The sequence below is a fragment of the Mchenga conophoros genome, linkage group LG11 (genome assembly GCF_057382185.1).
Source record: "Mchenga conophoros isolate Kocher_MC1m ecotype Shallow Benthic linkage group LG11, M_conophoros_male_GT1.1, whole genome shotgun sequence".
In the NCBI taxonomy this organism is placed as follows: Eukaryota; Metazoa; Chordata; class Actinopteri; order Cichliformes; family Cichlidae; genus Mchenga; species Mchenga conophoros.
The window spans coordinates 33,040,010-33,064,038 of record NC_140536.1 but is presented as its reverse complement, the minus strand read 5'-3'; the positions used below and the strand labels follow the sequence as shown (position 1 = coordinate 33,064,038).

At 42.6% G+C, this 24,029-nt stretch overlaps 1 protein-coding gene and 1 long non-coding RNA gene across 2 annotated transcripts; both read right to left on the bottom strand.

Annotated features, from left to right (window-relative positions):
• Positions 1 to 7,467: 7,467 nt before the first annotated feature.
• Positions 7,468 to 7,944, bottom strand: LOC146564649 (uncharacterized). Its single transcript, XR_014894296.1, has 3 exons — positions 7,793 to 7,944; positions 7,596 to 7,707; positions 7,468 to 7,515 (listed from the first exon to the last, which is right to left on the bottom strand). It is a non-coding gene; the product is annotated as an uncharacterized LOC146564649 (long non-coding RNA).
• A 1,374-nt stretch (positions 7,945 to 9,318) lies between these two features.
• Positions 9,319 to 12,396, bottom strand: LOC146564648 (uncharacterized). The gene is made up of 4 exons (XM_085290410.1): positions 11,664 to 12,396; positions 10,960 to 11,157; positions 10,575 to 10,785; positions 9,319 to 9,580 (listed from the first exon to the last, which is right to left on the bottom strand). Exons 1-4 carry the CDS (start codon positions 12,394 to 12,396, stop codon positions 9,319 to 9,321), a joined length of 1,404 nt encoding a protein of 467 aa, XP_085146536.1.
• Positions 12,397 to 24,029: the final 11,633 nt, after the last annotated feature.

Genomic DNA, 24,029 nt, shown 5'->3' with positions numbered 1-24,029 from the left:
TCGTCTCCATCTGAAATGCAATGAATGATGGTAGTGTCACCTGCCCATCCAAAACCTTTATTTTGGTTTCATTTTGAGGGTTTTTAACCAGTCAAAGGTGGACTTGCTGATGTGTTTCAGATCATTATCCTGTTGTATAACCCAAGTGCTCTTGAACTTCATGAGTTCATGTTCAGTTCATGTCCACTTCAGGACATGAACTGATTGCCGGCCATTCTCCTTCAGGACTTTCTGGTAGAGAGCAGAAGTCATCAATTACAGCAAGGCGTCGTGAAGCAAAGCAGTTCCAGATCATCACATACCACCACCATGTGTGACTGTTGCTATAATGTTCTTTTTATGAAATGTTGTGTTAGTTTGATACCAGATGTAACTGGATTAACTGGATTCAAACCTTCCAAAATGTTCATCTTTTGTCTTGTCAGTCAACAGAATATTTTCCCAAAAGTCTTCGGGATCATTAAGATGTTTTTTGGCAAATGTGTGCTTTTTGGTCAATAGTAGTTTTTTCCTTGGACCTCTCCCATGGATGCCATTTTTGCCCAGTCTTTTTCTTATTGTTGAATCATGAACTCTGATCTTAACTGAGACAAGTGAGGCCTGCAGTTCTTTAGATGCTGTTCTGGCTGCATCTCTTGTGACCTCCTGGATGAGTCTGCAGTGCGCTCTCAGAGTAATTTTGGTAGGCAGGCTGCTCCTGGGAAGGTTCAGCACTGTTTTAAGTCTTCTCCATTTGTGGATAATGACTCTCTGCAGTCCCAAAGCAATGGAAATGTCTTTGTAACCTTTCCCAAATGGACAGATGTCAATGACTTTGTTTCTCATATTGTTTCTTTAGATTGTGAAGTGATGCGTTGGCTTTTTGAAATTTTTTAGCCTACTTCACTTTGTCAGACAGGTTCTGTTTAAGGGATTTCTTCATTCAGCAGGTCTGTAATAATCAGGTCTGAGTGTGGCTAGTGAAACTGAACTCAGCTTTACAGAAACTGTTAATTGATGATTTAACAAGAGGGGCAGAGCGGGGGGGCTAGAAGAAGAAGTTGGTCGTCCGACTGGGGTCTGGAATGTGGGGCCTCCCTGCTGCTGTGGAGTCGGGGAGGTCTGTTTCTCCCCACCCCAGGGAAAAGGGTAACACCACCTGGGTCTGGGTGCAGTTTCCCCCTCCAGGGGCAAGGATACCTAGACCCGGGGCTTAGAGCACGCTTGGGGAGTGTGATTGTGTGTACAGTGTCTCTCTATGTCTGTCTCCACGTTGGGTGAGTGTTGAGTAATTGCATATGAGAGCATGAGGGTGGGAATGGATGTTTGTATATGTGTGTGCCTGTTTGTCTGTGTCCATATGTCAGGTCGGGTATCAGACGCCACCTCTCTGGGAACATCCCAGGTCCTCCAAGGTATGGAGGCCTATCTCCCCCACCACTTCCCCTACCAGTGGCAGACGCCCTCAGTGCGGTTCTTTGTGTCTGGGATTGGGCGTCCAGGTACACACCGGCTCACTCCTTGGTGGCTGCTTATCGGAGCCTGGAGCTCGCTCGGGCCACTTCGGTCACTCTGGCACAGCTGGCTGTCGGCGATGCTCATGGGCACATCACTGCAACTCCCCCTGGCTTCTGCTCCGCGGCTGCTGAGTGACCCCTCATCTGGGACTCTCGTCAGCTCTTTCTGGGATAGTGGCGCGGCTGCCCCTCTGTTGGTCTTCCTTGGTCTCTTATGTTCTGAGGGCCTCTGGATGTCTGGAGTTTTGATCTCCTCCATACCTGCTTCATGCCCTGGTGGACGGGGCTGTGTGTGTGTGTGTGTGTGTGTGTGTGTGTGTGTGTGTGTGTGTGTGTGTGTGTGTGTATGTATGTATGTATGTATGTATGTATGTATGTGTGTATGTATGTGTGTATATATATATATATATATATATATATATTAGTGATGGGACGTTCTGTATCGAGGCTTCGGAGCGTGTGTCGAGTAATGGAGGGGGCGTTTCCGCGAAGCGCGTATCGAGGCTTGCTTCATTTATGGGAGGAGCTGAAAATGATGACATCCGAAGCCTCGCTGCCCGGCTGTACCACGTGACTGGTTCATGAAGTGGTTCGAACTTTGCCGCGAGATATGACAGAGATATAAACCCCTCAGACTTCATTCAAAAATGTGGGTGTTTGATGGAGAGTTGCGGTTAGTGAGAGTTTGGAGACCGTTTGGAGGTTTATGAGAGTGAGGAGAGAAAGTCAGGAGAGAATGGAGCCAGCTAAGAAGAGGAGGATGTCCTCCCCTGTGTGGGAACATTTTGATCTTATTCCTCCCAACAAGGTATGTAAATTTCTACAGAAGATGTATTTTCATGATACTGATGGTGCAATACAATTTATGTTGAGCTGTCTTGACTTTTGTACAAGGTGAAGTGTTTGCTATGTGCCAGGGAGCTGGGATATAACAACAACAACACCTTATCCATGCTTAGGCACTACAGAGCTATGCATGAGAATAAGGGGGACACCGATTGTGGAGCAAGACCAGGTGAGCCATCAAATGCAATGATAATATAGGATGCAGTAATGTTACTAAATGATATAACAATATTATACAACTGTTATAAGTTACGTATGTGATATTTATATTTGTGCTTTATCTTTATTGTCTTTCCTCAGGAGAACAATCTCAAATAGATGAAGACCTGGTCAGCATGGTGATTGAGGACTCCCAGCCATTTAGCATTGTGGAGGACAAAGGATTCAAAAGATTTGTTAAATCATTAAATCCTAGCTATGTTCTCCCCACTAAAAAGGTCATAAAAGCAGTGAAAATTTAGTTTTTACAGAATAAAATGTGAACAGGCAGGACTGAGGCTCAAAGCCTCAGTGTGTAGCTGTCCATACCTCAACGTTACAAAAGCACAACCACTGTCCACACCCCAACCACACCTCACCTCACAGTAAATGATCATTTCCATTTCAAGCATTTCCAAATAATCATTTCCCATACTGCCACTATAAATATACACAGTATACTGCCATCACTACAATATACATGTTTTACACACTCCTTTTGTTGTTGACATTTACAGGCTGTGTGCAAAATGCCACACACGAGAAGCTGGAGAAATACCAAGGGCTCAGAGAAGAGCTCGAGAGGATGTGGAGGGTGAAGGTAACGGTGGCCCCCGTGGTAATCGGAGCACTAGGTGCGGTGACTCCCAAGCTAGGCGAGTGGCTCCAGCAGATCCCGGGAACAACATCGGAGATCTCTGTCCAGAAGAGCGCAGTCCTGGGAACAGCTAAGATACTGCGCAGGACCCTCAAGCTCCCAGGCCTCTGGTAGAGGACCCGAGCTTGAAGGATAAACCGCCCGCAGGGGCGTGCTGGGTGTTAGTTTTTTTATATTTTTATATATATATATATATATATATATATATATATATATATATATATATATAGATAGATAGATATCTCTTATACAGCTTGTATCTGTCTTGTGTGAAACTTGTATGAAAAGCATACAAGAGTGAAAACGGATATAAGATCCCTTGAAAAATTATATAAATGAAACTTGTATGTTTTGGATACTTACTAAAACAATATATGAAAGTGGCCACTTTCATGGGTAAATCATATAAGCCTTATATGATTCACTATATGAAGTAGGCCACATCTGATGCAAGTCTTTTATAAGTTTTTTCTATTTCTTTTCCATATGGGATAGCATGGGAGGCATTGGGAAAGGTCACAAGGGAGCACTGGATAGAGGGGCAAATATGTTTCTAGCACGTGAAGAGGAAGGCTGCAAGCTACACGCTAAAGCAAAGAGCATCTAAGTAATACTAGATACTTATTATTCTACACTTATGAGAAACTAAACATGCGGTTGTGAAATATTGCAGTCTAAGAAGACATTCTGGTACCAGAGAGGAGGAAGCCAACTCTTAAGAAGTCCTCACTGATGAATAGATTAATCACAGGTGCATTGTTCCATGAGTTTATGCCTCTTTAACAAAGGAATGCTCTCCAGAGAGTGGAGATAATCAAACAGTACACAAAAACACACAATCACGACAATGTTTATAATATAAAGGATTCTAAGAGCAAAATATTATAAAATAAATGTTTAAAAATTAACCATCAAACAGTCAAGAGTGAATAAACCATAACTACAGTATCTATTAAGTGCTTGATCAAGTAGTTTAGTCATCTTAGTATCACTGAAAGTGGTGTTTTAAGGAGTTGTAAGGATTTATCTATGGTCATGTTGTGAAACACACAATTTTTAACAAAAACTATAACAATGGGTACCTAATCCTACACAGATTATACACAAAAGTTGAGTAATTGTGAATAGTAAGGACTTTTTTTTGTTTTCACTGAAACTTAGAATTTAGGCTTTTGACAACTATATAAGTATAAGCACCCTCCAATCAATTTTTCTTTCAATGAATTTGAGGACATCGGCTGATGTCTTCTTGCAAAATGTCCTTACAAACCACCTTGGCGCGCGCATGCGTGCACACACACACACACACACACACACACACACACACACAAAAAAAATAGAAAAAGCAAACACTAAGCTTAAAAAGCTTAATATACATTGAAGGGTTTATCATTGGTATATAAGACTGTTTTGCTTATATGACATTAGAACGGGGGTAGGCAACTCCAGGCCTCAGGTGCTGGTGCCCTGCAGGTTTTAGATATCACCCTGGGTCAACACACCTGAATCAAATGATTAGTTCATTACCAGGCATCTGGAGGACATCAGGACATGTTGAGGTGGTGATTTAGCCATTTAAATCAGCTGTGTTGGATCAACACACATCTGAAACCTGCAGGACACCGGCACTTGAGGCCTGGGCCCTATTTCAGAAAGCCGGTTTAGTGCAAACTCTGAGTAAGTATACCCTGAGTTAACGAAAACTCTGAGTTTTCTAAACCCGCTTTCTGAAACAGACCCCTGGGCCCTATTTCAGGAAGCCGGTTTAGAAAACCCCGAGTGAAAAACGATACTCACGGTTGAGTAACCCTGAACTGTCCAACTCGGAATATTCGGTTTCAGAAAGGCTGATAACAATTAGTTCAATCAACGCGGAGTTGCTACAACCCCAAGTCAAGCGCGCGCACGAGGATACATAAAGCCCCGATTAGTGGAGCACAGATTAAGCGAGTCACCATGGAGACGGAGGGAAAGAAGGCGCGGTCGACGTATTTCACAGCGCTTGAGGCGGAAATTCTGATGGCAGCATATGCCGACAGCATGCACATCATGCAGAAAAAAAGTAACACAGCCGCAGCTGCAAAGGAAAGGGAGCATGCATGGCAAAACATAACCAACAGAGTCAATGCGTGAGTGTTAATCTAAACATTGATCTAGGGATCACCACCCATTTAACACGTCATCTCAGTATATGTCATTTCATTGCCTATGTCATACATTTTATGTTGTGATGTGATGTGAGCGCAGGTGCAACCCAACAGGCCCCAAACGTTCCTGGCAGCAAGTAAAAATGAAGTATAAAAACATAGTCCAAACAGGTAAGGTGCAATTGTATTATGAGCCATAGTGCTTGGTCTGTGTGTCCTATGTAAATCAATTGCAGTTAGAGGCTACAGTAATATACCTCCTGTAAGCACATATTGAAATTATCTGAGCACATCACAAGTACACATTTGCGTACTCTGTATGCCCAAATGTGTGCCGTCACAGCCAACAGAAAAAAAGCGGAGGCCCGACAAACAGGTGGGGGTCCTCCACCACCACCACTCACAGAGGCTGAGCAGTTGGCCCTCAGCCAAAACAGTGGGCGCCCTGTGGCTGAAGGCATCTCTGCGGGGACATCCTCTGTGGCAACAACCCCACAAGACACAAGTGCCTACATAAGGGGTAAATCCAAAACAATACATAGCGTGCATACATCCATTCTGCACAGTCACCTTGACCAAAATGAACTATGTCGTAGTGAAGTTACTGTCCTACTGTCAGAGAATGACAGTTATCAAACAGTCAGGTGAATAAACAACACTGAGACACTTGGAAACTGTTAACGTGCTGCACGGGTGAGGGCCCAGGGAGAGACTCACACACACCGAGCTGCAGTGGTACGTCTTTATGAAGAGCATAGCAGTGTCCTTTAATTTTGCATACATGTGTGTGTGTGTGTTAACCTCCCACAGGGTGAGCTCCCTGTTCCCAGAGACAGAGCGAGTAGTACATTTCGTACTTTTCCCAATAAGAGTAACATATGAACCTTAATGCAACATAAAGCCCATAAAAGCGTTTCCACCCTGACACCTACTGATTTTGCCTTCCCTCAGTGTCGGTTGTCTCTGAGAGCATACTGACAATGAGGTGTATGGTGATTGGTATGTCTGGTAATTGCCATTTGCGCCCACATAAGTCATGAGTGACCTGTATGAACCCCATATTCTTCCAGTTGATGGTGATGGTGTACTGCATCTGGTGCAGCCCCCTGTTGAGCCAGACTGACATGCAGTCGTGAGTACTCGTAATACTCCACAGACTACATGTGTCAACAGTAGAACAGCAATGTTGTTAAATGTCTCCACCACAGGCATATGATGACGAAACAGTGACAGCTGCTACAGAGGAGGCCGCAACAGAGCCACACTATGAGGTATACAGCGTACAGTGGAAAATATAACAACTGACTACAATGTGGTACTATGATGACACCATGGACTTACTATGTCCCTGGCAGAGTGATGCTGGAAATGAAGAGGAAGAGGGTCCAGCCACTCCTACAACAAACCTTACCACAGTGGGTTGTCCAGCACTGATTTACAACCAACCTAAGTAGGCATGTACTATGGATGCCAATGCTATGTCCTTTGTTGCAATAGCTCCCTGTAAAGCAGCTGTATAAGACATATCTGGCCAGGAAGATACAGAAGTGCGACATGGAAATGGTGCACCTCCAGCTGCAGATCCAAAAGTCGAAGCTGGAGATTGTACTGCTGGAACAACAGTTAAGGGTGGGTGGAGTGATCATAGATGGACGAATCATGTCAGTGTTTGTACAACATACTAATATACGCATTTATACTTTGTGTACAGGACATACAGGGTGACCAATAAAGCCAGTTGACCACAGTATCTGTGTATTTGTCATGTAACATGTTGGGGTGACGGGTCACAGGAAATGGTTGTGGCATATGGTGTCTCTGACTGCTCTTCCATCCTGTACGTTCGTGGGTGGGTCAGGATGTTCATCGTGTGGATCACTGCTGATGTCTGGTTCAGCTGGACAGTGTTCACCTCTAATCGTGGCAATGTTGTGTAGGATCACACATGCCACAATGATGTCACATGCCCTTTCTGGGGTGACCCTGAGTCTACGAAGGCACTGGAACCGGGCCTTGAGCATTCCGATGGTCATTTCAACTCTGCCCCGTGTCCTGCAATGGGCCAGATTATAACGCTGCTGTGGGCCCGGTTCAGGGGCAGGGTAAAGGGTGAGCAAATAGGGTAGACATGGGTACCCCCTATCACCAAGCAGGTGGCCAGTGAACTCTCCTAGGACAGAAGAATACATGTCAGTGCAAACGTCCCTGTGGCAATTGGTCTCTGTATATTTCACAGTTACTTCGACCCACCATGTCCAAATTTGGTGCTCAGTGTACATTCCCGGAAGATTCGTGAGTCATGTACAGAGCCTGGCCACTTGGCTTCCACATTTGTGATGATGTTGGCAGCATCACATATGATCTACCCAGTGCAGAGAACACATATTAGCATCCATTACCATGATGCCATCACTTGTTGGTGTGAAATGCTACAGGGAATTATGTACCTGTACATTGATGCTGTGGAAGGACTTCCTGTTCACATAGTCTCCTTCATTTGCTGAGGGTGCAATGATTGGAATGTGGGTGCCATCTATACAGCCAATCACGCCTGGGAACCCTGGAAATTTATGTACCATTTGAGTGGTAGTTCACGTATCACCACATCATGCATTGAGTTTTGTTCATCCTGATACCTGCAATTTTGTGGAATCCCTCTTTGATGAATCTTGTGGGTCTGTGACCGGGGAACACCACAAACGAGTGCAGGAGACGTTTCAGTGCTACTGTAACATTCCTGACTGCCCGACAGACGGTAGCCTTGGAAACGTGCTCAGCGTCACCAATATTGTACAGAAAGCTCCCGTTTGCAAAGAAACGGAGTGCGGTACAAAGAATATGTAATGGACTGAGCGATGTGTCACATGCGCAATATATGGCCTGAGGATATTATCCAAATAACTTATTGATTGTGCTGAGAAACGGTAACGTTCGCACAGGAAATCATCAGGTAATGATAAAATGTCCATACGCGCTCTGATCACTCTCTCCCGGCGGAGAGCTCTGCGGAGTATTTGGGCTTCAAGATCTACTGGCTCTTCAAGGAAGGGACACGCCATGTCTGACACTTCCTACTGTCAGGTTTCCGACAAAGAGGCGGGGACAGTCAGGGTTAGTTGTAGTAAACCTGCTAGGGGGCAGGTTAGCTTCACGGAGTGTGTCGTCATAGTGACTCACTCAGGCTTCAGCTGAACTCGCTTTGTGAAACCGAAAAACCAGAGTTTTCGTTAACTCAGGGTATACTTAGTCAGACTTTGCACTAAACCGGCTTCCTGAAATAGGGCCCTGGTCTTAAATCCCCATAGACACAGGTGTTGCCAATCCAAGTAGACAAGGTGGAAACACTGGTACAATGGAAAAACCAGCACTCACCCGGACCATGACAGGGTCGTTGTGATTGGGTTTCTTTTTATTACTGTCTTTTTTGCTGAAAAAAGTGAAGTGAACTGAATTTCCACAGCTAGCCATGAGCGTGGCACTGATAATGTCCTTCTGAGGAGGGAGGCTTTCTATACAATCACTTGGAGGTCTGTATTTTGATTTGAAAGCTGTTGAATGAAATAATAACTAAATTCACAGAAAAACAATAATACAGTTCTTCATGAAAAGTAGTTTTTATTTGATCGAAAAAAAAAACATCATAAACACTCACAGAACCAGAGAATTTCTCATCGTAACATGGTTGAACCAAACCTTTTAAAAAAAACCAGTAGAATATTTCATCACATCATTTTAACTATGTGTAAAGTTCTCTGCAGCAACAAAGCAGCAGCTTCTTGCTCTGACCTTCATTTATTTGGTAGTGACAGGTAGTGTTGCATGCATTGTGAGTCCTTGGGTTACTGACAGTTACAGAACTGAGGACCTGCTGCATCTACATGAAAGTCCAGTCAGTTAGTCACATGAGGCACTGGAGGAAAACTGTATAATAATATAATTTTTGTTTGTATTGTTCACTTTGCACTCCTCAGGATTAGAATCGTGTTTCCACTCTTTCCCAAATGCAGTCGCATTCTTGCAAAACGTCCCTTTCGGGCATTGTGGTCATGATGCTGAACCTGTTCCCGGAGATCTCCCGCAGCTCCTTGATCAGTCCCTCCACAGATGGACTCGGCCAAGTTTTGTTTTCGTCACTTATAAGAATGTATGTCTGTCTCTTGATCAGCTCCAGTCGCTCCAGGTGTCGCAGCTTGTTGAGGAACAATAGGTCTCTTGTTGGTTCCTCACGGTGGAAGCTACAGAAGACAAGACAGGGAAAAAAAACGTCAGCTCTAGTTGCGTGTTGGCAACGATAGGTCCATAATGGGAAATTGTTGAGACGATTTTCTGTAGTGTTTCAGTTGTACTTAAGAAATCAAGACAGAGAAAAGCTTCATTTGCAGCAAAATGTAAATTATGTCAGTTTCTCAAGTGAGATGATTTGATGCTGCAGGTCACACATAAACCATCAAATGGTTTATGTCAACATCCTGGTTAAGAAAGCCCGTCAGCGTCTCTTCTTCCTCAAAAGACTTAAAGACTTCCATCTGCCACTGAGGGTGCTCAAGAACTTTTACTCCTGCACCATCGAGAGCGTCCTGACGGCAAACATCTGCACCTGGTTTGGGAACAGCACCAAGCAGGACAGACGAGATCTGCAAAGAGTGGTGCGCTCAGCCGAACGCATCATTCAATCAGAGCTCCCTGACCTGCTGTCCATCTACACCAAGCGGTGCAAGACCAAAGCTAGGAAGATTATGATGGACCTCTCCCATCCCAACAATGGACTCTTCTCACTGTTGAGGTCTGGGAAGGGCTTCCGCTCCCTTAAGGCCAAAACAGAGAGAATGAGGAGGAGCTTCTTCCCCCAGGCTATTCGGGGCCTGAACCAGGTGTAGGACTGGACTCTCCCACACACATCGCTATAAGACTGGACTCTCACACACATCACAACACGCACCACCACACATTTCCTATAATTTATAATCTTTATAATCTCCTCTGCTATTTGCACATTTTTTACTGTAAATTTCTAAGTTAATTTGTAAATTTTGTAGTAACCTGTAAATTGTAAATACTGTAAAACTTTTTTTCTGTCATTTAATGGTCAGGCATTGTACAGCTACAAGCATTTCACCCCCATGTCATACTGTGTATGGTTGTGTGTGTGTGTGTGACAAATAAAATTTGAATTTGAAATGGAACTTTTACTTTGTAATAGTAATATAAATAAAAATCTGCTGGGCATACCGTATCCTGAGAGTCTTGAGTTGAGGAAACAGTGTAGGAAGCTGTTTGCAGAGACAATCATCATAGCGGTTCTGATCTATGTCCAGATGTTCAACTCGCTGGAGTTGAGATGCAATGGAGCTCATCTGGCACATGCATGTGGATGTTCGCAGTGTCAGACTGGTCATCTGGCGTGGAAGGTCTTCCGTATAAGAGGAAAGAAAAGTCCCTCCTATAAGGAAAGAAACGACAGGACAGAAGTTACAGAAAACAGTTTTGGCCTGGAGCTTCACACAGCTTCACTTAAAAAAAAAAAAAAAAAAAAGGATGCATGCAAGACAACAGATTTTTGCTTACTACACACACTTACACACATTACAAAGATTAAATGCATGTTTTGACTCACCAATGATTGAGAGTGATTCCAGCTGTTGCAGATAACTGAGCCAGGAATAGAGGTTGCACTGCAGACCATCCCAGGGGTACCTGTAGTGGACAGCAAGCGACTTGAGTGAAGTCAGACCCCACAGCGCGTCCTCCGACAGGATGATTTCTGTGTAATTGACTAACTCCAAAGAGATCAGTTCTGGGCCGCCGTACTCTCCTACAGGATAAAAGAAGTGGTTAGCTAAACATTTAGTCTCTGTCAGTTAAGTTTAGCATAGTCACACAATACTGCACAACAGGCTGTGTGCTCACAATACTAATCAGAATAATATGTATTTATGAATGTAATCAGAATAATAATTCCTAAGGAAATTATGTGGGTTACAGTTGGTCCAAGATAGTAACAGTAATAGACTAAACTAATTAAATAATACAATATATTACAAGTACAGTACAGTTTCCAAAATTTAAGAAATAGCACTAATATATACAAATCGCTCAATTATAAACATCAAGAATATTACAGAGGTGAAATATATATAATAATTCAGCATGTGTGCAGCTCAACTGACTTCAATATGATGGGTTTTGTTCCAATATTAAGGCATAATGTCAAGAAAATATTGTATTTTCTTGATGAAAAGCTCTTGTCAAAGGTGTAAAAAGTGACTGTATTGGTTCTGATGCTTGCAAGTGTAAAATATAATCAGGAGACTGGCTTACCTGGGTTTTCTGGGTCCAGTGGGTAGAAGTAGTTGTTGGGCAGTGGCACTGGTGGCTCCCCTTTCATTCCCCAGGATAAGTGTTTGAGTTTCTTCAGGCTTAGCAGCAGGTTGTGGAAGATGCAAGAGGGCACTGGCATCATCCTCTCAAGCCTTTCACTTTCCTGCTGGTGGAACAGCAAGTACTCCAGGTTAACCAAGCGTGACACGCAATTGATGAACGCCACACTGTCGTCGCAGGACATCTGAATGTTGCAGACGCTGAGGTGAGTCAACCGCTCGACTAGTTGCTGACTCTGACACTGCACCAGTAACGGCTCAACCCAGGTGGCGTTTCGTACCCCAAGACTCGTCAGGTTGGGGAATTCACACAGGTTGTCTAAGTATTTCATCTTGTAATATCGCCGTTCCCTCACACAGACAATGGTGTTGAGTGATGGGAGGGACTTGCTGAGGATTTTCCAATCTTTGGATCCTAAATGTCGCACTGTGGCACGGCTGACCCCACGGCACTGCACGGTGTCCCAGAATCCAGATGTGTAGCGGGGAAAGTTGGAGAGTCCTGCTGTATAATCCTTCCACAGGGACGGGTGGTCGATGAGATCTCTGAAGTGTCTGCAGCAGAGGCGGGCTGTGTGCTTTTCCTCAGTGTTCAAGTAGCCGAACACCAAAACCCAAACTTCAGGTGGCAGATATGGTAGCTCCTGGACCTTCATGTTGACTGTTTGAGCCATTGCACTTCAATTCCTTACACAAATTCAACCAATGCAGAGGCCGCAGACCTACAATTAATAGTCCTTTGTCCCTGAGTAATCACACTGATTCGCTGAAATGTAGGAGCACCTGGAAAGGGAACAACAACAATTTACAATCCAGACTAAACAAAAAACGACCAAGACCTCACTTAAGCTCTTTTTTTATGTAAAAGGTGTTTATTTTTGCCCCAAACTATTCAGGCAAGCCTCACACCTCCATCAAGACTGTAATATGAAATAACTATCCCAACGTCCTTGTGGGTTGCCATGTGAATTTAAAGAAGCTTGTTGAGGTGAAATTTGCTTGTGCCTGTGAGTCACTGAAAACAAGGCCTCCTTGTATTCATCTCCAAACAAATAAATTAATCTCTGACTCAGTCTGGCTTCATGAAACGTGGATATAAAAAGTCATATTATTATTACAATCCTAGATTATTTTCACAAAGCATTTCATGCACACATTAATTCCCTACAGCCAGCCAAAAAGAAACAAATGAAGGATAATCTGAGATGTGTTTTAACAGAAAAACCACTTTCACTCCCAAAATTACTTAAAACAGGTCAGTAAAGATCTATCCATACTTTAAATGCTTAACTTGACGAAAACAGCATTGCAGTACATCTAACCAGCAGAGATGCTACAACAGGTAAACTTGAACTACACAGCAAATTATAGTTTGTGGCAGAGAATAATCCTTACCTTGCAGGAGTTTCTGAAAAGTTCAAATCCAGTAAGAAGCAGATGAAGAAGCTCTTCCAGCCTGCACACACACAGGGCCAAAGCAAAGTGACCATCCCTGGTCTGTGACCCTTTAAAAGCTTGCTGGTACTTAATTAACATATGACTTTGTCAATAAAATAATCCCTGTATATCCTCTTATTTGTCTGCTGTTGACATCATCAGTCAAGTGGGGTGTGTCAACAACTGTCGATGAAGTTGAAGCTGAAGCTCATCACTCCATTGTTGTGTTCCAGACTGCTTGATCACATCACTTACATGTCTCCACACCCCACTCACTGTTTCATGTCCTTTCTCTTTCTTATACGTAACTGTTGGCTGCATCTGAAAGTCCACCATGACATATTGCTTTTGCTGCAATATGTCCACTGTGTTCATGAAGAATTCCTGTGTAAAACGACTAAACAGACTTAGTAAACAACACCAGTCACACTGAGCCAGCCATTTTTGTCAATTTTTCTTAGCTAAATAGAAATCAAAGTAAAGAATATTTTCAATGTTTCAAGCAAGCAAGCAAGCAATTTATTTATATAGCGCTTTCAGATCAGCCACGAGCTGAACACAAAGTGCTGTACACTTGACATGCCAAACATGATACATTGAGTATGTTAAAAAAAATGAGAAAAATAGTAATAATAATATAAGATAAGTAATATATATATAAACACATTTAAAACAATAAAATCAGCACATTAGATTAAAACAATAAAATCAGGGTCAGACTGTGTCATAAGCCAAAGAGTAAAAATGAGTTTTAAGACGTGTTTTAAAAGTGGACAGTGAAGGGGCCTCTCTAATGTGCTGGGAAAGATTGTTCCACAGATTAGGAGCAGCAATAGAGAAGGCCCTGTCCCCTCTGAGCTTCCTCTTGGACCTGGGTACCTCCAGGAGCAGCTTGTCAGCTGACCTGAGAGACCTGGGGGGTGAGTAAGGATGCAGAAGCTCAGAGAGGTAAGTTGGGGCAAGACCATTTAAACATTTAAACACAAACATGAGAATTTTAAAGTGAACTCTAAGATATACAGGCAGCCAATGGAGTGAAGCCAGGACGGGAGTTATGTGCTCTCTTTTACGAGTTCTGGTTAAAAGTCGTGCAGCTGAATTTTGGACCAGCTGCAGACGAGAGAGAAGATGCTGACTAACTCCACAATATAGTGCATTACAGTAATCTAAACGACATGAAATAAAAGCATGGATTACCGTTTCAAGATGCGGCTGAGATAAAATAGGTCTTATCTTTGCCAAGCGCCTTAGATGATAAAAACTGGACTTGACAGTACCCCTAATTTGACTATCTAATTTAAAATCACTGTCCATCTTAAAACCCAGGTTTGTAACAACAGATTTAAAATACTCTGCCAGGGGTCCCAAATCAATAGCGGAGGGTTCACAAGGTCCACTAGGACCAAACAGAATGACCTCAGTTTTGCTGGAATTGCATCTTAGAAAGTTTAGGGACATCCAAGATTTAATGTCTTCTAGACATGCTAAAAGTGGCTTAATAGAGAAGGCATCGTTCTGCTTCAGAGGCAGATAGATCTGACAGTCGTCAGCATAGCAGTGGAAGGATATTCCATGCCTTCTGAGGATGGTTCCCAGGGGCTGTAAATATAATGAAAAAAGCAGAGGCCCTAAAATTGAGCCCTGCGGGACCCCAGACTGAAAAGTGGCAGAGGAAGACTCATACCCTAAAAAGTTAACACTAAAAGTTTCATTTAAAAGAGTTTATTTCAAGCTTGTAATAACTGAATATTCTACAGCACCAAAGGGTTTGTAATCTCATCAGAGTTACACAGATCTTATCTGCAGTCCATCACTGTATATCTGCTAACTCAGAGGCCTGCAAACTTTAAACTTTAAAAATCTGTTTTTAGCACAAGTTATTTTCAGCAGCCCAAAATCTGCATGGAGCCACATAGAGACGATGGCATTTTTCACACGAGATACAGTAAATGATGTTTTTCATGTTCAAGGTCGTTCTCTGCAGAATGGGTGCCCCTGTCTGTCCATGAGGATTGTACATAAACTTTCTTGGTTTGAAGGCCCAATGGTCAGATTTCACTGATCCTATTCTCCCTATCTGTTCCGGTAATTTAGCTCTAACAAGCATGTCCCTTAGGTTCTTGTTTCTCCTATGAGCTGAAATTACCCTGTAATTAAAGTTTGTTTTAAATTGATGGTGTAACGGTAAATAGGGGCATGAATAAGTAGTTACCAATGGCATGAATCTGCTCGGTTCCCCCAATTGGGCCTGATTCTGAGTCAAGTTTTCCCCTGAATCATCTAAGGCTCCACCTGCATTCGTCGTGTTAGAGTTAAGCCCTGCAAGAGTACTGCTTTTAATTGCTCCAAGAAACCTTCTGGAATAACCCCTGTTTCTCAGACTCCGAAATAATGTACCGATTGAATCCTGAAGGTCTGAATCCTTTGAGGAGATTCTGTAGAATCTAATAATTTGCGATTTTATGATACCTTTAAAAGTGAGTTTTGGATGATAACTACTTCTATGTAAAAGGGCATGAGAATCTGTGGGTTTAAAATAAACCTTAGTAGAAACCTTTTTCAAATTTGGATCCAGTTGTTCCAAAAACACTGTGTCCAGAAAGTTCACCTGTGCAGGATGCAACTCATATTTGACCTTGATAGAGGAGTGATGGTTATTTAGGATGTCAATAAATTCAGAAAACTTTTCCTCACCGTGAGACCAAGCCCCTATGATGTCATCCAAAAAAAGTAGAATATTAGTTTCTGAGGGCATTTTGCAAGGGCCTCATGTTCCCACTGACTCATGTATAAGTTTGCATAGGAGGGGGCATATCTATGCCCCATAAATATTCCGTCAGAGCAACATTAATGTGATAACAGGTTAAGAGCGCCTAAAATGTCTTATTTGCTGATGTCAATATAAACCATTACAGAGATCCACACAATATACCAGTGCACTTGACCTCAAGAGGATTTTCTGCCATTTCCTCGTGTTACATTTTAGTACACTGAAGTAGTCATCTTGGGCACTGAAATAAACTCCTAGTCTAGGGTGACCAACCGTCCTCTTTTCGCTGGACATGTCCACTTTTCACGTTCTGTCCGGGGGGATTTTCGAGATGGATGAAAATGTCCGGGTTTTCCTACAGGCCTACAGAGGACCCATATGTGCAACGTCATCCCCAAAGTGGTTGTTCCGCGTTCACACACGGGACAGAGCGCGGAACGGCGCACTGAAACGATGCCAAAGCGCAAGTGCATCTTTTCAGACAAACTGCAAAAGAAATTTCCCTCGTACCATCCCGGTCGGAATAAATGGGAGGCGTAGTGCACTGTGTGCACAGCTGGCACATAACGTTTGCGTGTCTAACAAAGGTGCCGGAGATCTTGTTGCTTACATGGACACAGAAAAACATAAAAGGTTGTGCAAGGCAAAAATTCATCTAGTAAGTTGACTGAGTTCTTTGTTACACCTGGGAAAAACGAGGATGCTGTTGTTCTGCAGCAGAAGGTGCACTGACATTTCATACTATGAAGCATCACAATAGCTACAGATCCATGGATTACACTAGTGTGTTGCTAAAAATAAATATAATGATAATAATAATAACAATAAAAGCATTTCTCAGACTCAAGTAACCATGGAACGGGGAAAATATTTCCAATCATACTTTGACTGGAAGAATGGTGACGTGCAAACAAAATTGATTGAGGTTAGAAACGCCAAATGACATTGAGGGTTCTCGGGAGGGGCCATGCTAACACCTGCTGCTCTCTGGCAGCAGCACCATGTTCCCCTGTGTTTTAAATGCACCTTAGAACAACACGCAGCAACACTACACATGAGCGAGAGGAGGGAGGTTTGGGGGTCTTCACACACCCCTGTTCTCTGCTGGCCATCGGGGCAGGGGGGCTGGGAGGAGGTGTTGGCCGTCTGAAGAACACCACTGTGTAGTCCTTCCATAGGGATGGTTGGTCGATGAGTTTTTGAGGTCGTTGAAGCAGAGGCAGACTAAATGTTTTTCTTTTGTGTTCAGGTAACTCAACACCAACATCAAAACTTCAGGTGGGAGATGTGGTAGAGCTTTCATGTTAACCGTTTGAGCTTCAGCTGCAGGTCTGAGGTTCTTCTGGCCCAATTTTTCTTTTCTGAAAGAATGAGCACTTATGTTATGGCAATGAATTGAACTGGCATATAAAAATAAATAAAGTAATATTTATAAAGTACTGCACTTTACGCTAGTGAAACCTAGCGCTCAACAAGTGCAATTATTCAACACCTGAACGTGCTTCAACAACGTGGCTTGCGGCGAATCCTGAGAATTTCCTACCGGGACCGAATAACAAATGAGGAGGTCCTACGAAGAGCAGGCACCCGCCCATTAGCCGATGTTGTTGCAGAAAGGCGCTTTCGCTTTGCGGGACATATTTTACGCCTACCCCCTCATCGCCCAGCTAAGATTGCCATGACATGGCGTCCACGCACTGGCAAGCGAAAGCAAGGCCGACCAAAGACCACATGGCGTCGAACATTTATGGACGATCTGAGAACTGTCGACATTGCCTGGGACGAAGCTGAAGCAGTCACTGCTGACCGACATCGATGGAGAACACTAGCTGCCCGATGCGCCGCTCGGCGTAGGAGGAACTAAGTGCTAAGTTATAAAGTAATAAAGGGATTTTTTAAACCTCTTATTTATGAGGAAAAATATTGATACATCATTTATAATCCAGACTTGTGTGCTACACAAAACAAGCACTTATTTAAAAATTGTAAACATTTTCCATATTTTAAGCCATTTATTCCACAGCTTGCAAATCTTCTTACTGGAGTGATCAGGTTTAACTTATCCTACGGTAAACTTACTACGGTAGGAAAACCGTAGTAAAACTCTCCCCCCACCTGCACCGCATGCACTCATTTGCATAAATTCCTGATGCTGGGATTTTAACCGTAAACCGAGCCTTTAAGGCACAGGGATTCAGTTTTAGTTAACCAAGCCAACACGAATGCAATAAAATAATTTTAGTTCAACTATAAGCATGAATGTACTTATTAAATTACTAATTACTATTAGATTATTCTGTTATTATATGTTACCTTATATATGTAATCAAAGTAGTTGAAGTATGATACTGCTGTAGATCATATTATACCCTTTAATATAGAGTGTGTGAGCTGTATGTAGTTTAGTTCTCATTATACTTTTGAGTTAACAGAACATATTCACATATTAGTTTATTAGATAAGTGTGCATCACTCTGTATCCTTGATCTGCTGTGAATGTATTACATACTTAATTGTTGAATCATGAAGAGAAGCTTGTAAGCAGGAGACTCTGTGTCTAAGACAGGGGAGATAGACAGACCACATTCCATACCCCCACCTTACAGAAAGCAGAGAAACAACTGCCGAGGTCATAACTTAGGCGCTGTAACAGAGAAAGAATGTGATGTTTTGGCTTTTACGACTAGATGGGGGCCACTAGAGACTATAAAAAGCTGAGCAACCCGTCACCATTTTGAGACTTGCTGTGACCCTCTTCAGGCATGTCTCCCCATCATGATGGTCCTTATGCTCTTAAGTGTTGAATTGTATGGAAATAAATGATTGTTGATTGAGCATAAATACACCGAGTATTGTCCTTCCTTCAGCCTAAAGATTCAAAGAATTGGGAGATTTCAACATTACACAAAATAAGTTTAACAGCAACAAATATAAATCCTAAATATATGTTGTCAATGGTACGGTAACTTTTATTTTCCCCGATGAGAAATTGATTTGCAATATGTCCATACAGAGAGACTGGAACATGTTATAGGCATCAAGGATTCTGCCCTTAATTGGTTTAAATCCTACCTTTCGGGTAGGACTTTCTCTGTCATGATGGGCTGCTACTCGTCCGCCGCTGCCCCAGTTTACTGTGGAGTACCACAGAGGTCTGTGCTGGGCCCGCTAATGTTTGCCTTGTACATGCTACCCCTGGGTTCTATCTTTGACAAATATCAGATCTCCTACCACTGTTAGAATCAGAATCAGAAAGGGTTTTATTGCCAAATGTTGAGCAGGTTTACAACATTAGGAAATTGCTGCGGTGCTTCAGTGCAAACATACTGTCATAAATTACGCTTAAATAGACATGAAAAAATAAATAAATAAATAAGAATAAGAATTAAAAGTGCTAAGTAGATAGATATATACATGAGTGCAGGTGGTGATCAGTGCCAAACATGGAATGATGCAGTGAACACAGCGTAGGGTCATGTGTTAGTGGTGGGAACAGTCATACGGTTATTGTTCATGTGTCCAACAGCAGAGGGGAAGAAACTGTTCTTATGGCGAGAGGTTCTGGTGCGAATGGACCGGAGCCTCCTGCCTGGGGGGAGCAGGTCAAACAGACTGTGTCCAGGGTGAGAAAGGTCAGCTGAGATCCGAGCTGCACGCCCCAGTGTCCTGGAGGTGTACAGGTCCTGCAGAGATGGGAGTCTGCAGCCAATCACCTTCTCAGCAGAGCGCACAACACGCTGCAGTCTCTGTTTGTCCCTGATAGTGGCTCCAGCGTACCACACGGTGATGGAGGAGGTGAGGATGGACTCGATGATTGCAGTGTAGAATTGCATCATCGTCCGTGTTGGCAGGTTGAATTTCTTCAGCTGCCTCAGGAAGTACATTCTCTGCTGGGCTTTCTTGATGACGGAGGTGATGGTGGGCTCCCACTTCAGGTCCTGGGTGATGGTGGTACCCAGGAAGCGGAATGAGTCCACAGAGGTGATGGGGGTGTCAGTCAGGATGATGGGGGGGGAGTGGGGCTGTGTGCTTCCTGAAGTCCACAATAATCTCCACTGTCTTCTGGGCATTCAGCACCAGGTTGTTGTGGCTGCACCAGGACACCAGACGTTCAACCTCCCTCCTGTAGGCAGACTCATCCCCGTCCGAGATGAGTCCAATAACGTCCAATTATCCTGACGACATTCAAATCTGTTTCCAATTGTCTGATGACCTGCCAGCTTCATTGAGCCTGACTGCTTGAAATTCTCTCATTTTAAATGAGAAGAAAGCTGAGCTTATGGTGTTTGAAAGTCACACTCCATGAGACCAGCTAGCTGCACGATTTGGTCCCTTTGCTTGCTTTCTTACAGATACTGTAAGTAATCTAGGTGTTTGCCTGGATAGTTCATTTAAGCTGGATAAACAGGTTTCCTCAATGGTTAAATCTGGCCTTTTCCAGTTGCGCCAAATTTCCAAGGTCAAAGTGTCTATACTTCCAGCCGTTCTTTATGATCATCTGGTCAGTTACTTCTGGCCCAGCGCAGGCACCATCTGAAGACTAGGGGTAGGGGTGGGCGATATAAACGATATACGATAGAAACGATATAAATTTGGCCAACAATAGAGATTTTGACTATACCGCTCTATAGCGATAGCGCATGTTGATGATGTCATCAAGCTGCGCCTGTTTTGGTCGAAAGCATCGCAGTGGCTACAACAATCATCATCTGCAAATTATGCCGGGCGACAGTCATAGCAAAGAGATGAAGCACTTTTGAAATATGGGGAAAGCCAAAAACTGCGCTTCCTCCACTTCCGTAACATTGATTCATTAATGTTGAATTCTCTCGCAGCTGCTCTATGTTGCAGTATATTAATAACTAACCTTGTATTGTGGATGAATGAGCTCAGTTGTTCTCCTGACTGAAGTTTGGCCCGTGTATAGCATCCTGCTATGTGATTGCATTTGTCCCTGACCACCAGAATCCCTCACGTTAACTTTTATCGAGTGGAAAAAAGCTGGCGTTCATCCTCCAGCTTCACTGTGCTAATGTTATGCTAACATAGCTGTGTCGCTAGCAATCATGTAGCACAACATTATATACCAGGTAGTCCAACTTCAGTAACCCTGCAAACGCCACTGCTGTTTAGTTTTCTGTCTTCATTATTTTGGAAGTGGTAGCAGAGCTGTACGTTTTAATTAGTTTCAAAAATCTCTCAGTCAGAACATGCTATGTCATGTTTAGGTGGAAACTAGCGAGCTAACTTCCTGTTAACTTCTAACTCTGTTAAATTTAACAACTTCTGTTTTCATGGATGCCTGGATGTTAAACTTAATTGTTACACCTGGTCAGGGGCGGAGCGTGGGGGGGGCTTACTGGGCTTAAGCCCCGGATGTTTTGTCAGAAGCCCGGGGTCTTTTGGAGTGTAATTTTTTCATAGTTAGATGTCTGGCTGACAACTGTATAAAACTAAAAGTACACACAATATTCGAAGCACATAGTGCACACTGTGGGAATTTACGACTGTGCGTGAATCCCCCCTGATATTGGTATGATCCGAGCTCAGGCACTAAGCGACTGAGCGAGAGGGCGGGGGCAGCTGCTGCCTGTGAGTACGCTGTTGGAGAAACGGAGCCAGCCATACTAAGGAGAGCTTAAGTTTGACCAGGTACCAAAGCAAATCATTCGTACCGTACAAATAATGTAAATATGACGGTGTATCACGAAAGATTGATATCAAACTGATCACTTGACCAATATTACATTACTTGCTCTTCAAGTGAATCAACAAATGGCGAAATGAAAAGCCGAACAACAACAATGCTGTTTCTTTAGAGAGTCTTAGCTTACATGTGTGTTTATTTCATATTTTCAGTTGTTACCCTCCACGGCTAAATAAATCGGTTTCAGTAATGCACTGATATACAAGACTGGACATAAGGGGCTTCTTTCAAAGAAAAAAAGCTCTGGTAGTATTTTATATATTATGCTTTGTATGTTGTTCAGTATATTTCTATGCAAAACAAGAGGAACTTCAATACACAGCAGTATATTCACAGTTGAAACCAGATATTTACATACACTTTATGGAAAACACAAGAACATTTTTTTTACTGTACAACATCAATTTAGAGTAAACTTGTTTTGGATAAATAAATATTGAAATATCTTTTGAATTTGTTAAATGTCAGAATAAAGAGAGACAGAGCTTCTATTTTTATCACTTTCATCAAATTTAGGAGTACATATACACTAAGTTTATTCTTAATTAATAAGAAAAACTCCAGACGATTCCATTCTGAGCTGAAGAAGCTTCTGATAGGTTAGTAGAGTCCATGTGAGTAAATTGGTGGCACACCTGTGGATGCATATAAGGCAAAACACAGAGCCTGTTTCTTTGAAATGGGAAAATTAAGAGATATCAACCAAAACACCAGAAAAAGAATTGTGGAGCTCCATATTCAATTATGAATACAATTTGGTGCCATTTACAATTAAGAAATACAGATAGTTTCTCTCTTTACTCTTAAAGTTAACAAATATGTTATTGATAAATAATATATTTATCAATTATATTTATCAATTGATAAAAAAAAATAAACATTTAGTCTGATTTGATGTTACAATTAAAAAAGTGTGTTTTGATCTGAAGAGTGTGTAAATATCTGGTTTCAACTGTATATTTGATGATTGTCAGCAAAAAGAGGGAGAGAGAGGAACAGAGAGGGAGATGGAGAATGAGGACAAAACAGAGACAGAACAAGAGCAGGTGAGACACACATGTTAGTCAAATGGTTGTTTACCAAAAGTATCACCGTATCATAGGTACTCGTGTATCTCGTACCTAGTGTTTCTTTTTAGGTTTAATATTTTTCAAATTCTACATTTATTAAGTTATGCAGGCTTGTTTGCACAACAAGGCTAAATAATTATATAAACTTTTCTCAATCTAAATAGTGGACTTTGGTAGAATTAAAAAAATAAGTGTAGTGCAGGTCTATGATGATTTTTAGTGCTACTATCATCTAGTTCTGATTGTGGTTCTGTCTTGGTTAAGTCCTCAGTAGTCCTGATTTTGAACTGTTGTAGTCCTGTTTTAATTCCGGATCAGTTCTGGGTCTGGTTGAATTGGGGTTTAGTCCTCGTGTCTTGATGCAGCCCTGACTTTGTTCTGTCTTGCTGCTTAATTAAAAAACTAGTTTAAGGTGTCCTGCATATGTGATATGTATTTTTCCCTATATGAAGTCATTCTTTTTTGAACAAAACTCAAAACAGAGCCTATTAATCTTTCAGTCATTTCTAACCCCCCCCCCCCCCCCAAAAAAAAAAAATCCCACATGCATACTACCCTTTAGGGCTAAGCCCCGGGTGTTTCAAATGTCTGGCTCCGCCTCTGCACCTGGTAGAAATAGAAATAGAATAGCCTTTATTGTCATTGTACAGAGTACAACGAAATTGGAGTGCCACTCCCTTGGTGCAAGTTTCAATAATAAATATAAATGTAAAATATAAAAATTACAAAAAAAACAAAACAATCGTAAGTACTCAAACAATAGTATGTACAATATATACAGGATAGCAGCATTAATATAATGACAGTATGAATAGCAGCATAATATAATGACAGTGACGGTATGGAATAGGTATGGAATAGGTTCAATTGTTTTTGTGCTTATTTACTACGGTGATAGCTCTGGGAAAGAAGCTATCCCTGAATCTGTTTGTCCTGGTTTTATGTGACCTGTACCGTCGGCCTGACGGTAATAGTTCAAACAGTTGGTTGCTGGGGTGAGAGTGGTCCTTGATGATATTGCCAGCTCTGCTGAGGTACCGAGAGTTTGCAGTGACCTCCAGGCTGGGCAGAGAGCAGCCAGTGATCTTCTGGGCTGTGTTGATGACCCTCTGCAGTACTTTCCTGTCTGCAGCTGAGCACCCTGCATACCATGTTGTTATGCCGTACGTTATGATGCTCTCTATGGTGGCTCTGTAAAATGTCACCAGCAGCCTCTCCTCCAGGTTGTTCCTCCTGAGCACTCTCAGAAAGTGGAGACGCTGCTGGGCCTTTTTAACCACCGCTGTAGTATTTGCAGTCCAGGAGAGGTCATCAGATATCTGC

Coding starts and splice junctions, on each gene's coding strand:
- LOC146564648 (XM_085290410.1), bottom strand. CDS start 12,396: ATGGCTCAAACAGTCAACATGAAGGTCCAGGAGCTACCATATCTGCCA. Junction 10,786..10,959: donor GGAATCACTCTCAATCATTG/GTGAGTCAAAAC, acceptor CTTTCCTTATAG/GAGGGACTTTTCTTTCCTCT. Junction 9,581..10,574: donor CTCAAGACTCTCAGGATACG/GTATGCCCAGCA, acceptor TGTCTTCTGTAG/CTTCCACCGTGAGGAACCAA.